The sequence below is a fragment of the Podarcis erhardii genome, assembly GCF_964252035.2.
Source record: "Podarcis erhardii genome assembly, chromosome: 8".
NCBI classification, from domain to species: Eukaryota; Metazoa; Chordata; class Lepidosauria; order Squamata; family Lacertidae; genus Podarcis; species Podarcis erhardii.
This window is the reverse complement of record NC_138499.1, coordinates 55,666,884-55,682,260: the sequence shown is the minus strand read 5'-3', so window position 1 is coordinate 55,682,260 and position 15,377 is coordinate 55,666,884. Positions and strand designations below refer to the sequence as shown.

Sequence of the window (15,377 nt, the reverse complement as noted above, 5' to 3'; positions counted from 1 at the left end):
AATTCAGGAGCGCCGGCGGAAGAATTCTGCCCGGGGCTCCTTTTTGTTCGGCTTGGTCGCGTTCTTTGCAGACGCGCTCGCGGCCTTGCCTGGGCGGTAGCGAAGGGCCATCCCACTCCCCGCTCTGTTTCGACGGACGTCGCCATGGCGACAGGACGCGGTTGGATTCTGAGGCAGCACAGCTTAGGGGTTTCGCGCCCGTTGTCCGACGCGATCCCTTCTCCCGGCGTCGACTCGCGGTCGCCATTCTTAGTCGCTCCTTCAGGCGCTACTGCTGGGGTGGGTGGGGGATCACGGGGCGTCTTGTTTGAACGCCCTAAACCCAGATCCCCCGGTGCCTTTCTTGAGTCTCACAGTTTTAGGCAGGTTTACTCGCTTTCTCTCACAGAATATACAGCCTAAGTCTTTATGTCAATGGAAAAGTGTGTGTGTGTGTGTGTGTGTGTGTGTTTGAGGGGGCACTTACCTGTTTTTCTGCTTGTTATGTGCCCATTATGTGTCCCTTTTAAGCTGATTGGTAGTGTTGCTGTTTCATTCTTGAATTTGACTCCTTTTTTAGGAGGAATTGTAGTACAGTGGTACCTTGGTTTGCATATGTTTTGGATTACAAACACGTCAAACCTGGAAGTTTGCAACCTTTTTTTTGCAACCTTTTTTTGGATTACAACCCATTGTTTTGGATTACGAACAAAAATTTTTTGGAGGCCCTATTGGTGAAAGCGCACCTTGGGTTACAACCTGTTTTGGTTTACAAACAGACCTCTGAAACGGATTATGGTTGTAAACCGAGGTACCACTGTAATATGATGTAGCGACTCATCCATAAATACTCCTGGGTTGGTTTTCAGACCAAAACCATGCTGAACAACACCAGCACGACAACATAATTACAATAAAAAAGAAAGATGGTAGAGAAAACATTAAACAGCCTATGCTTAACACTTTTTCAAGTGTTGCAAACCTTGGGCCACAATCCTGTACTCGCTTGGGAGGAAGACTCATTTAACTTGGTGGGATTTATAAGAGTTTATAAGAGGGTAAGAACATGAAAAACCCAACGAACAACAGCAAACAAATAATTTTGCAAGCTTATTGGGCTGTATTCCCCTTGCTGGCAGTCTTCTGGGGACCCAGTGGTGAGAGTGGACAGAGGTAAAAGTGAGTGGAGCAACAGGTGATTTGTACCTTTGGATAGTATGCGACTTTCTACCTAAAAGTTAGATTTGTATATACACCCATCGAATCTTTCCATCCAGGCAGGCAAGTGGCATCATCACAGTACAATTCAAGGATGCATCCCAGCTTGGCCAAAATCACTCAAGGAGGGCATGAAATTGGGCTGGTGAGAACTGTGGCCTGGGACTAAAGACCTGAGAGAGAGGTTTGGGGGATCACATTTGACCTTGGGCCTAAGATTCCCACCCCTGATGATGATGATGATGATAATATGTGTTGTTTTTTATAGTGCTATGTCGGAATACCCAGCAGCCATGCAACTCAAAAAGACACACACTCGCAGGATGTGTACGAGGTCTACTAGTATCAAGTCAAATTCTGCAATTGATTTTGACAGGTAACATGCACTTGATGCTTTACAGATGCATGCTTACCTTGTATGTAAATCTCACTGAATTCGGTTGTACTTATTCTCTAGCAAGCATGCTTAGGATTGTAGACAAGTATTTATCTTTTAAATACTTAGCTGAACATTTATGATTTCAAGAGCTGGTTTAATTGTAAACATGTCTTGGTGTGTAACCACAGATTCTTTCACATGACCCTGAAGGTAAACTGAATTCTTTTGGTGATTGTACATTGAAAATGCTAAATTAATTTTGTGTATCTGAACAGCTCATGGCGGTGTCATCCCTAATAACGAATCGTATATTTTCATAATAACAATGAGGCTTGTACCACTTCATAAATGAGGGTAGAAATGTGGAAGCTGCTGAGAAACCTATATGTGTGGTTGAGGCTCAGTGTAGTAGTCATAATGTATGAAATGAAATTGGTCATTCTATGTACAGTGTGGATTGGTGCTACATGATGCAGACCTAGTCAAGTGTTTTAGTTTATAACATGATGAGAGACAGTGGGGATGAGCATCCCTACCACCCTACATGAATTGGAGGGATAACTTCTGGGGTGAGGAGCCTTTTCTACTCAAGTAGGTCCCCTATGTAATTTATAACCCTGAGTTCATGTGAGGAAGCCTATATTAATAGAACAGACTCTGTGTTACAGATGTTTGCCTCCAACTTGGGGAGGTTGACAGGGATAGACACCATAAAGTTAGAGCTAGTGTGCTTGTCATATTTCCCCTCACACAATAGGGACCTTTTCTGCACTGACATAGACACCTTCTATGTAACAGTGCTGATCCATGTCGTGAACTGTTGGTATATATTTCCACCTGCTAAAACTCTTCTGGACTTCTGTGTGCAAGCAGGAGTGACACTGATTCTATCACTAGAATGAAAAGTTTTTCCACTTAAGTTCCTTTAAATGAGTGAGAGATGCCCATTGTGCCCTAAATTACATTTACCTTCATATTATGTTTGTGTGTAATGATGGAATTCTACAGGTTATTTCTGCTTTTGTTTTCATGTAGACAGATTTTTGTGTTCCAGATTTATGAAGCAGGGATAGATTTCATTCTGATATATGCTGCTGCATGTTTCTTCCACTCAAATAACTGCATCACTTTTTCGTCTTCATCCTCCAGAATGCCATCAGAGATACTACTGAAGATATTATCCTACCTGAATGCAGAGTCACTGCTGTGTACTGGCTGTGTGAATAAAAGTTTTTATCATCTGTCCAATGACAAGTAAGGGACAGTAAAATATAGCCAGAGGTTTTTAACATGACAGCACTCATTATAATCTAATTTATATTATCCCTTTATGTTTGATCATTGGGAGGAAGCAAGCAAGTACAACTTACTGTACTAATTTTTTCTCATCGTTACAGCAGTTTACATGAAAGAACATATATAGTGTTATTAAGCTATGCGGCGGTTTGAATCAGTCTGAATGTGATTTGCCCCAGTTTGGGGAATAAAGCAAGTGCTGCCCTGCATCAGAAACACCTCTGCTTCATCTACTGTTTTGAGAACTGTTATGGTAGAAATATGGTATATAAATATTGTAAATAAATACTACACATTTACATGCTCATAATATTTTGTATGTATTTTCTGTATACTGTAGTACTCCCCCTTCCCATCATTGGCCTTGAGGATGTGGCTTGAAAAAGGATTAAGGATAATAAGTGAATAAAAATATAATAGTAAACAAGGACACATGTGTGTGCCAGTAAACTTTTGTTAGGTCTATAAATATCAGATGTTTAACTGCTTTTTAGGCACTTATTTCCCCTCCGTGCATCAGAAAAAATTGCCTTAGTAATTCTTGGCCACTGGGTGTGCAGGGAGGTTATACTTAACAGTGATTATGTATGTGCCATTTGGATCTTAGTGGCTCCCAAGCTGTTCTGGGTACAATTCAAAATACAAACCTCCTTAGGCACTTGGGCCTTTTTACAGGTGCTGCTATGAAAGTAGTGTTGTTTGATGTTGGATTGGCTGGCAGAAGACACGGGGGATTCCCTTTGATATAATTTGTTAAGAAACTGTTGGGGTTTTTAATTTAGTTTCTTAGGTGGTCACCTAATATCTTATTCTAAGGAATCCAGAACAGTCATAAATAATTTGTAGTCATTTATGCTCTTTTAATATTGATTATATTGATTGTGTTTGTTAGCTTTTCAATTGTTGATGACTGTCCTGAGACTTGTTTTGAAGGATGGTGGGATAAAAATTGAGTCTATGAATAAATAATGTTGTGCGCTTATCATCCAATAGTCAATTTTAGTGTTAATTTTAGTCTAACATTAATAGAGAATGACATAAAGCTGGATCATGAGTGCTAATTAACAAAAATTGTAGCAGTTCAGCTACATTAAGATCATTCAAAGTGTTGGCATTTCTTTGGTAGAAGATGGAATCTGCCTCCTGATACTTAATGATGGCTTAAACATTATCTCAGAACAGCATGCTCTTTAAATATTTCAGTGATTCTTATGTTATTTTATGTTGTATTTTTCTCCAGTACAATCTGGTTCAAAATATATTCTAAGTCTTTTCTGCCTAAAAGAAAAAAATGGAGGACTGAATCTGCCCAGGAATCAGCTGTCTCTCTGAATCTTCCAGAGTTGCAAGATAGAGAGTCAGGATATTGGAAGAAAGAGTACATCATGAAAAAAAAAGCTGCTGGCAAAGCTGATCTGATTCAGCTTCTGAAGCCAATAAATGCCTGTACTGGCCTTCCACTGAAAACCAAAGAAGCTATCAAGTGAGCAGTTTTATATAATGTGTAATACATGGACATTTTAAATATTTTAATGACTATCTTTTTTATTTGTGAGTAAAGGAAGAAAAAAATGGATCATTTGATAAATATATGTAAAATTGATACTATGATTAATATTTAGTTACCAGGTAGGAAGTTAATAAAACTGAAAGAATATAGATAATTTTGTTAGCTTTGGATTTTGTTTGTAGAGCATGTTTTGGGGAAATGTGGCTGTCTTCTATGAAATTCCAAGCATTTTGATTATAATTAATTTTAATGTTCTTTATCTGTATGTAGAAGTGACACTCTAAGGGAGCAATCCTACAGCAAGGTCAACTGCGATGAGCAGATCCAGAAGCTCTCTGGATGAGTCAGGAGGTTCCCAGTACAGCCAGGCTACACTGACTTACCGTATTTTCCCCTCTATAACACGCAGATTTTTTCTCCTAAAAAGGAAGGGGAAATGTCTGTGCGTGTTATAGAGCGAATGTGTGGTCCCTGGAGCCGAAAAATCAGGAAAAATCAAATCGCAGCGCTGCACGGAGAAGCGAAACCTGAAAAGAGGAAGTGGCTGCTTTCCTGCATTCTGCCTCAGGGTCTTACTGCCCACCCTCCTCTGTTTCGTTGCTGTGTTTGCTGAAACGGAACAAAGAGCAGGGAAAGCCCCTCCCCTCCAGGCAAGCTCCGGTGCTGCTGGGGGAGAGGGAGAGAGAGAGGGGGAGGGAGAGAGAGAGAGAGAGAGAGAGAGAGAGATGGCTGGCTTGGGTGGGGGGAAACTTTTGCCTTTCTTTCCTCCAACCCGTTAAATCCCTCTCCTGCATTCTTAGCCAGCTGCTTCTCTGCACACCCCTCTCATGTCCCTTCTTTGTTTTTCCTTCGCTCCCCACTTAAAATGTGGTTACAAAGCATAGATCCACATGGATCCTCAGGATCTTTGCATTGAGTCACCCCAAATTCACCATCAGATCACATAGCATGTCCATGGCTACAGCCTGCCCCCCCCCCCAAATCACACACCCACTGTTGCCTGGGGCTGCAATGGTGCAAAAACGTGGTTAAAAAGCATGGATCCACATGGATCCTCAGGATCTTTGCATTGGGTCACCCCAAATTCACCATCAGATCACATAGCATGTCCATGGCTACAGCCTGCCCCCCCAAAATCACGCACCCACTGTTGCCTGAGGCTGCAATGGTGCAAAAATGTGGTTACAAAGCATGGATCCACAGGGATTCTCAGGATCTTTGCATTGGGTCACCCCAAATTCACCATCACATCACATAGCATGTCCATGGCTACAGCCTGCACCAAAAAAATCACGCACCCACTGTTGCCTGGGGCTGCAATGGTGCAAAAACGTGGTTACAAAGCATGGATCCACAGGGATCCTCAGGATTTTGGCATTGGGTCACCCCAAATTCACCATCAGATCACATGTCTGTGTCCACAGCATGAAGCCCAAAAATGATACATCCACTGTTTCATTCAGAATGTTTTTTCCCTTGTTTTCCTCCTCTAAAAACGATGTGCGTGTTATGGTCAGGTGCGTGTTATAGAGCGAAAAATACGGTAACTCCATCATCCTCGGCGCAGCCAGAGATATAATGACATATCTCTCCCATCCTGGCTTAGCTAGGACCCTCCAGCTGAGACATGCCTGGTGGACTAAACAGAGAAGATTTAGGCTCGATCCTAAGCTCACCCACCTTGGTCATGTGACCTGACAGCCCAGTGCAAATTAAACCCGCTAACAGGGTAGTGTAACTCAAACAGTATTTTATAGACTGGCTCAGCCAGCAGTAGCCTTGCTGTGGCGTTCGGATCTGTTGTACTTTACACCAGTTTAACTGATGCTGGGCTTGCTTAGGATTATTACCTTAAACTTTGCACTCTGCCTTTTGCTTTCCCAATAACAGGATTTCTGGTTTAAAATGGATGGTCATACTAAAGGACAGAAATGGAAAGCAACATGTGCTGGAACAGACAGACATCTCTTATAATGAGACATCTGTTACTGTGTATTGGAATTATTTAAAGTGGCCTTGTTTAGACACTTTGTCAGGTTTGCAGATATTTGGAGTGACACCTATACTTCTGAGTGACAGCAAAGTTCATCCTAAGAATAGGTAAGTTAATTCTTTAATTGTGCAGTCCTCACCACATCTACTCAGAAGTAAGTCCTGTTGAATTCAGCGGATCTTACTTCTGGATAATGGGGGCTAGGATTGCCACCCAACTTGTGTTCTTAGCATATTGAGCAGTGGTTGCTTTCTGAAGCTTCCTGATGAATAATTTGTTGACACATTTTTTTAGAATTCTTATTTTTCACTGTTTGTAGTAGAAGGACATTTACCACAGCACTGTACTTTGCAAATCAGTTACCCACCAGTGACAGTCAATTGTGGTGTAGTAGCAGACAGTAATATAGTCCAGGGTCATGTTAAGTTCCATATGCAGTGTGTTCTGGACTATCATACCTAACACAGAAGGAAGGCAAAGAGATGTATGCATACAGCTATTTATCATAGCAGTATGGTGATTGCTTATTATTGCTTGCTTAGGAGATTTCTGGATCCATGGATTTGGCATCAGACGGTGATTGATTCCAGTGTTCCTCATGTCCTCCATGTACACATTGCTTGTGCAATAAGAAAACAAGCACAGAAAATGGCTAACCTGTCGCCCTTCAGATGTTGTTGGATTATATCTCCCTTGACTATTGGCAATGCTGCCTGGGGATGAGGAAAGATGTAGTCCAACAACATTGGGAGGCCATAGGTTGGACAACCCTGCCTTAGACTTTGAAGCTGGAGGGGACAGGAGTTGACACCCAACAAAGGGGAAGTTGGAAACCCCTTCAGTAATAGTTGCAGTATTGTTCTTATAATTTGTTCCAAAAACAAGTTATGTGCAATAGCTTTTTAGTTGATTATGTCAGCGTTTTGGAAAAGACAAAAACTAATCAAACTTCCATATTAACAATACCTGTTCTTTTCTTAACTAACTTGATGTCTCTTGAAAGGCCTTTGCAACGTTCTTTAATTTCTGAATATGATCTGGCTAACCTGACAGAAAATGCAAAGATGATTGGCTGTGATGCCCTTGTTGAACTTTACTGTTTTGATCAAGGACTCTTGGTGGGAGTTTGGAAGGTAAGATTACTCCCCCAATAAGATGCTTTCTGCAGTGGCTCTTATTTTGTTTTCTTATATGTAAACTTACATATCCCCCTTTACAAGATGAAAACAATACTGCAGGTCATAAAACCTAAACTAGTTTCAAGTTTCTTATTCCATATGCTAACTAGCTGTTAAGGCTTTGTTTTAAGATTATTCATTTCTTTATTTTCTGCCTTCTTTATCTGTTATTTGGTTAATAGTATGGCTACTCCAAAATGTACTGATAAATTATACAATGTGGCTGCTGCTGAAAGGTGTATGAAGATTGTGTTATGGTAGATGGAATTACTTCTAGAAGTACAAGGAATTCAGGGACAACATGTTTTCTTATACTGGGGTTGAACAAAGCTGCTTGCCCTTCCTAGTTTTACTTTGCCATTGTAGAATAATTCTGGAAAGGTATATTTTTTATTTTCTTAATCAGGATTTCATAGAGTTCCATTTATTAAGGCAGTAGATTTTGGATCAGATTTCCAGTTTATTAACACAAAGAACTCTAGTATTTTCCTATTTTTAATTCTAATTTTCTTTTTGAGTACCAAAAAAAGGACTATCACAAGAGGGGAGAGTGCTGTTGCACTCGATTCCTATTTGTGGGCTTCCCCACAAATCTGCTGGACCACTGTGAGAACAGGATGCTGGACCAGATGGGCCTTTGGCCTAATCCAGCCAGGTTATTATGTTATTATGACACTTTGCATCCTTCAAAGGCTCCTTTTGTAGCCTGTTCAGGCGTTTAAATAATAGATGGGAACCGTGTACAGCAATTGACATGAATTGTAGTCTGTTGCTTTTAAGTTATAAAAATAGTATATTAAAATGCCAGTGATACATGGTTATAATCTGGAGTAGGACAAGTTTTTCTATGAGCTTAAATGGACTTTACTCTTCAAAAGTCCTTTTGGAAAATTAAATACTTCATGCTGAAAATATATGTTCTCTATAATTAACTTTTTAGAAAAGTGAAATTGCTTTCGTTATGGCATGTCTTCATTATCATCAGCTCATTGAAAGAAGCACCCTTGGCTCTGCCACAGTGTAAGTACCGATTTTAGTTGTCTTATGGATGCTGAGTGTAGCTCTACGACTTAAGTTCTCTTGAAACATAACTTCCCTTAAATATGATTCCTTTTCAACAAGAATGTGAATTACGTTGGGCAGTGCCCAATAATTGACTTACAAAGCACAACAATCTGTGGCTTTAATGGTGCATATAAAATGTTTAATTAAATTACTTAAATTATTGAGGTTCCATTAAACATTTGCCTGATACCTATAACTATAAATGATTATAGAGTTGAGTTTTATATACTCAGTTCTCCCATTTTCTAGAAGTGTTTTCCCTTTTATTTTGGCAGAGGATTTGAAGAAATCACCTTTTAGAATGTGTTTGTTTAATATATAATGTATTATTTGGGGCTGTGTGAAAGGTTAAGTTTGAAATAATGATTGTCTGTTGGTGGCTGGCAGTTAATTGTGTAAGACTGGTCTGAGAAAAGCTGGGTTCTTTTTATACTGAGAGGATTGTAAAATTTCACTTCTGGTTGGCTTACTGGGTAGAAATTCTAGGTCACTCATTGGACCTGAAAAGTGGTTTGAAGACACAGAATTCTATGTCACTCAAATCTGATTGATTGACAAGTAGGCTGGCTGCAACGTACAAAGGCCAGTCCTATCACTGTTCAGAAATAGTGAAACTGACTGAGACTGTGAACCAGAAGAAGCGGCTGGGAGAGAAATCTGAAGTCTAGAGCTGAGACAAGTGGAAGATGGGCTACTGAGGCTAAAGAAAGCCTGGAAGTATAGTCTCCCCCAATAGAGCTGAATCAATGGCTTAAGCTGAAGATTGGCAGAGAGGCTTGGTTGTTAACAGAGAGAGAGAATTCAGCAAGTTGCTTCTGGAGCTGACCAGAGAGAGAACTGCCTGCGTGCCCGGCTCATAGCAAACCAGCATAAGTCCTCTGTACCTGGCAGTGGAGAGAACTGAGTGACTAAGGGTATTAAGTTTGATAGGGATGGGACCTATGCTTTCCAAGTCAGTCTTATGTAAGTGTATGTATTTGCAAGCAACTGTCATTTATAAAACCTTATTTTCCCTTTATAGTTTATACATAAAGAACATCTTGGTTTTTATTTACTTAAAAGCATACCTGGCTGGTTTTGTACAATGTATAAAGCATAACGACTACCGGGTTATAGTTTAAGTATAGCTATATGGTGACAGCTATTAGAAGGTTTTGTGTTGGGAGTGGGAGTAAAACAGGAACCCTTCCACATATAAATCAGCAGGGGTAAATAGAAGCTGTTCTCCATATTTAAGGACAAGTGACCCTCCACAGAGAATATGTTGTCTTCTCTTCCTGCTGCTTTACAGCTTAGTGTGTACTAGAATTGAATACAAGAACGACCAAACTACTGTAACAGACATTCAAGCAAAACCAAGATGACAGTACATGGGATAACACCATATGCATTTTGAAACTGATTTCACAAGGAAGTATTTTAGAAATTAATCTGTGTTACTGGGATCTTGTTATCCAGTTCAAACATGATTGAAAACTGCCAGAGAAATTCACTTACAAATATGTTTAAATCAAGGCTGTTTAAATGTGCTAATTTCTAAAGGCTGCTCAGATGACAACACAGCCTGAGTAGGAATATTTGAAGCTGAAAGTAGCTATGAAAAATGGGAAGAAATTCACAAGCATTTTGTTTTATGTTTTCTTAACATATTTTTATACACTGTGCCTTATTTCTTTCCTATTCTTTGTTTCAGGAGATATGCTGCAGCCCCAGATAAGGCTATCTTGGATGATATTGACCCAGAATATGGCATGCATGGCTATCAGCTGCACATTGACTTACACAGCAGAGGAAATACTTACATGTGTGGCACATTTCGTAGTTTGTTTTGTAAAAAAGGTACTTTGAAGGCATCCTTAAGATGGTTTCTGTTGATCTAATTTTAGTATGTGTTCCTAACCACAAGAATGATCCTTCTCTGTAATTACCCCCCCCTCCAACCTGGACACATTGTCTCTTCTTGGTCTGAGTGGAGCAAGATTGCAGCTGCCTGGGGAAGCCAAGGGGATCCCTGCCCAAGGCAGGAGTTGTAGATTTCTCTGGCTGTTCCCTGGGGGCAAACAGGAAGGGACATGGACAGGAAGGGACATGAATAGGAAGGGACATGGTTATGATAGATGTGACTTTGGCCAGGTACTGCTCATTTGATAGTAGCAGTCAACTATTTTTGTTTTACACAATGGCTTCTTAGCTGACCCCTACCCCTTGATTGATTTTATTGGAACTTTTGATTGGCCTTGCAGGAAACCTTCTTGACCATTGCACATTAACAATTTAAAATTCCTTAATTGTTTGCTGCATGTATCTAATAAGTTGGAAGGATAGGCCAAGTGTTCGTCAAATAAATTATTTTCTAGAACTACTGACTGTGCCTTTCTCAGTAGAGAGAAGCTGAGTGGAGATCTCAGTGTCTGATACCACACCATTATTTTAGATAAGGCTTCCTCAACTTCGGCCCTCCAGATGTTTTTGAGACTACAATTCCCATCATCCCTGACCACTGGTCCTGTTAGCTAGGGATAATGGGAGTTGTAGGCCAAAAACATCTGGAGGGCCGAGGTTGAGGAAGCCTGTTTTAGATATTGTTTCCTTTCTTCTCATGATCCCTCATCAAGCAGAATATTGTTCTGTTCCAATTGCTCAGGTATCAGAAAATGGTGACCAGTGCATTGGGGCTAGACTGAAGGAAATATAATAGGCAGGAGACACAGTTAACTCTATATTTTGACATTTTATATTCTCATATCTACTTACGGCAAATTCAGTTTTGTGATAATGAATCTTTTATGTAGCCAAAATGGCATCATACATGCACAAGATGGAAGCATCAGTAGGCTTGCAGAAACCTTCAGGTTTTCAGACATACAAAATAGTGCTGGAGGGGGCAACCTAGGGTTGGAAATAACTCCCAAAGCAGCCCAGTGAAAATTGAACTTTCTTTGCGGCTATCTGACTGGTGGTGGAGTAAATAATAGAGCCTGAGGAGGAGAGGACATAAAAGAACGGAAAACAGAACAGGAATGTTTCATACCGCACAGTTTCATTGTGGTTCCACTTAGTCATGTAATTCTGAGGTTGGCAATAACCTAAAAGATAAGGTTACATCTTAGAATATAACATGTCAGCCAAATATGCAGATGAACCTGAAACACTGTAGAAGTATCAATACTGATATTTATAATAAGAAATATTTTGGGTAAGGATGAATCAGCTGATTATCATGCAGATTAACTTCTGAAAACTTTTGACATAGACCCTCATCAAAGGTTATTAACAATTTTAATAGCTATAGCACAAAAATCATCTTCTTGGAAAATCAGATGAATTGATAAAGAAACTGAAGTGGACATAAATGGTCAGTTTTCATATTGAAGAGGGGTGATTAGTGGAATTTCTTGTTCAACTTGCTATCTAAGAGCATTTAATATGTCTGGAGGCCATTAAAAGATGAGCAGTGTAAAGATTATTAGCAAAGGGGTAGAAAATAAATGTAGAAGATTGCATAATACAGTTTGATCAGTTTAGCAGCCATAGTGCCCTAGGAATCTTTCAGGCCTCAGGACATCATCTTGAGCATCCCTGACCTTTACAGTGTTAACAGTTGGAGTAATAATAACAACACATTGTTGTTGTTGTTGTTGTTCTTGTTGTTGTTGTTGTTGTTGTTGTTAACAGTAATTTGAATGTGTTAGACACTTTATCTTGCCCTAGGCAACCCAAAGCAATGGACAACCAACCAAACAGGCAGACAAAAAACCCAAACATAGATACATTAAAACCAAGAGGAAAAAAGAAATACATTAAAAACATTAAAAACATCTCACCCACTTCTAAAAGGCTACACATACTAAAGGCCAGAAGCCTGGTTATAGAGGAAATATTTAATGATGGTGCCAGGAGAGCCTCCCTGAGGAGAGCATTCCAAAAATGGGGGGGGGGGGGGCAGAAAAGGCCTGTTCTCATGTTGCCACCCTCCGGGCTTCTTGTGGAGGTGTACACAAAGAAGGGCCTCAGATGATGATCAGAGGGTCTTGGTAGGTTTATTTTGGGAAAGGTGGTTCTTGAGGTATTGTGATCGTGAGTATGCTGTTAGTGTTGTCTTAAGTTATACACTTTTAACCTCTATGTCCATGTCACAATCAGAAAGCTGTCTGGTGGACTGGCTGTGACTCATTTTGGATCTTGTATTCATAGATGACATAAATCTTATTTAGAGGAGAGTGAAGAATGTTCCACTTACTGTTAATCTGATATGAGGTATCTTTTTATGGCTTGCTGATTGTTACAGATTACATTAGAAATGGATACCTGAGGTTTACTGTGATAAGTTACAAAAAAACGGCCCAACATCTACCTCTTGTTGGAAACATTGGCTTATCTTGGATGACAGGTGTTTTTGAAGGCAATGTTCAGGTAAAATGCGGGGGAAGGGGTGGAAAGAGAGAGAGAAGGGAAAGCTGGTAAAGGAATTTAGGGATCCGTAATGTGGTAGATTGGGGTTGAGGGATATTTTTAGAAGTTAATCATTGGTCTAGCAAATACTGCTAGTTTTGTTTTTGGTGACACCTTTGTGTAGCCTCTACACATCTGCTTAATGGGAAATTAGGCCTTATTGAGTTCGCTGCTGCTGATTTATGCTGTGATTCAGAAGGAAGATGTAAATATCTTCTGTGCTATTTTGCTGATAACTATAAACAAAAACAATAGGACAATAACATGATTGCCACAGCCACACCTTAAAAATATTGCTGTTTTAAAAATACAAGTCTTTGACCTTGGCTGTTATACAATCAAAGGAGATAAATATGACCTACCTTAATTTTGTCACACTTAATTAATTGAAGTGTATCTGGGTTATTAGGATTTTGTGTTAGAAGGACTATTTTACAGCTAATCCTGTCTGCTATATTCTGTGTAGCAACAAAAGCCAGCTATAGCTCTGTGGGAATAAGGATTTTGTAGATGCACCTTTGAATGAATAATCATTGTGTTATTGGTATCATGTGCAGAGTATGGAGACTGATTTTCTTTCTACTTTTTCCCCTTCTCGTTGTCTGTTGCATGCTTTAGAAGTGTTTCATTATGGATGTGACCCTTCTGGACGATTCACAAAAACCATATTGGTGTTTTAGTGCTCCAGTCAATATGGTGCTATCTCCCAAGCCATCCGGTCTCTATCAATATTTGGGACCCAGTTATTATTTGAATTACATGGATTTGACTGGAAAAGTACATATGGAGCTGGTGTGGATGGAAGAAACAAATGAATACTGTATAATCAATCTGGTCCTTTATTTGAGCACCGAGAAAGTTAATAGCTGGTTTGGTACAAATTACTGAATTTAGTTTTTTAAACGGAGTTGCTTTACATGAAGATGGTTATTTTGAATTTTACCTGTCTCTAAAAATATGTACCATAATTTACATGTAACAAAAACTCTTCTGTTAGCTGTCTGTGAATTAAAAAGAATGGTTTATTTTCTGTAAACATGTAAAATAAATTACTTTGTCTTTGAATAGACTATGTGTGTTCCTGCAGAAATTAAGCATTCTTGTTAGATAAGGGAACATATCCTAATAACAGGAGTGGCTAACCTGAAGCCCTTCTGCTGCTGTTCAACCCAAACTCCCAGCAGGCCCAGCCAGCATGGCTAATGGAAGTTGTAGTCCAAAAACTTACAAATAAACATGAAACAGTATCTCATAATGTAAGAATATATTGTTTAACAGAGATATTAGTGGAAAATGTTACAAAGACTCTTGTGGGGGCCTTGATTACTTTAGTAAAACAGGATGACTTCTGATGTACTGTTTACAGACTATTATCTTTGTTTGTTGGAATACAAACCTAGGCATGTTTCGAAGCTTTGAATCATTGTAAATCCAAAATGATTCCACTTAGTCCAACATTGTGGGATGTATTCAGCTAAGTCCTCCTTGGAGTAAGCCTATTGAAATTAATGAGCTTAAATTAATTAACTCCAGGGGGGCTCCTCTGAATATGACTTGCATTGAATACCATCCTGTGTTTTCAGCAGTGACCATTATATGCTGCCTGTAGACCACCAGCAGGACTCAAAGGCCACTCAGCAACTGGTATTCAGTGGATTTTTGCCTCTGCACATGAAGGTTTACACTTAATCAACATGACTAATAGCCATAGGCCAATAATTTCATAGAATCTATATCTTAACCTCCACTTGGAGTCATATAAGCCAAATACATATACCAAATACATATACATACAAATACAAATACAGCCAAATACTGTACATATGCAGTAGTTCTCATGCATGCACATTCTGTCATTGAGCTTAAATTTAAGGACTAGTGAGATTCCCCCCCCCCAATTCAATGGAAAGATGTGTAAGCCACTCAGAAGCCATTTTGGAATGTAAAAACAGTATATAAATTAATAAATATGAGAAAAGTGGAGTGGTGGAGATGAATGAAAACAATTTCAGATATATTCTGAGACAAAAATTCATATGGGAAAATATTCATGTATTTTCCTTTATATTTTGTATCTGAAATTGTGTTTCTATGCTTTTGTCATAGCCTTTGGCTAGCACAATAAACTTACTGACGATGGCATTGATTACTATCCTGAGGATTAGTTTCAGTAGTGGGTGAGTGCATTTGAATTCAAAAAGGCAATGAGATTTCAGCTGGTTTTTCATCTGCAGAACACTTAACAAACAGACCAGAATCTTTGCCTCTGTCTTGGTGCATTTTTCTCTGTCATTTTGTCAGCGGGAG

The 15,377-nt window shown here is 39.4% G+C and overlaps 1 protein-coding gene across 3 annotated transcripts; it reads left to right on the top strand.

Annotated features, from left to right (window-relative positions):
• The first annotated feature begins 1 nt into the window (after window position 1).
• Window positions 2-14,135, top strand: FBXO15 (F-box protein 15). 3 transcript variants are annotated; one of them, XM_081875101.1, is made up of 11 exons: window positions 272-366; window positions 1,261-1,381; window positions 1,466-1,573; window positions 2,726-2,830; window positions 4,113-4,355; window positions 6,273-6,482; window positions 7,379-7,508; window positions 8,494-8,573; window positions 10,312-10,457; window positions 12,907-13,031; window positions 13,689-14,135. In XM_081875101.1, the coding sequence occupies exons 3-11, from the start codon at window positions 1,470-1,472 to the stop codon at window positions 13,956-13,958; spliced, it is 1,413 nt and encodes a 470-aa protein (XP_081731227.1). In that variant the 5' UTR covers window positions 272-366; window positions 1,261-1,381; window positions 1,466-1,469; the 3' UTR covers window positions 13,959-14,135. The 3 variants fall into 3 exon arrangements, with proteins under 3 accessions (XP_081731226.1, XP_081731228.1, XP_081731227.1); XM_081875100.1 differs by lacking the exon at window positions 1,261-1,381 and having other exon boundaries at window positions 2-362; XM_081875102.1 differs by lacking the exon at window positions 1,261-1,381 and having other exon boundaries at window positions 139-279.
• Window positions 14,136-15,377: the final 1,242 nt, after the last annotated feature.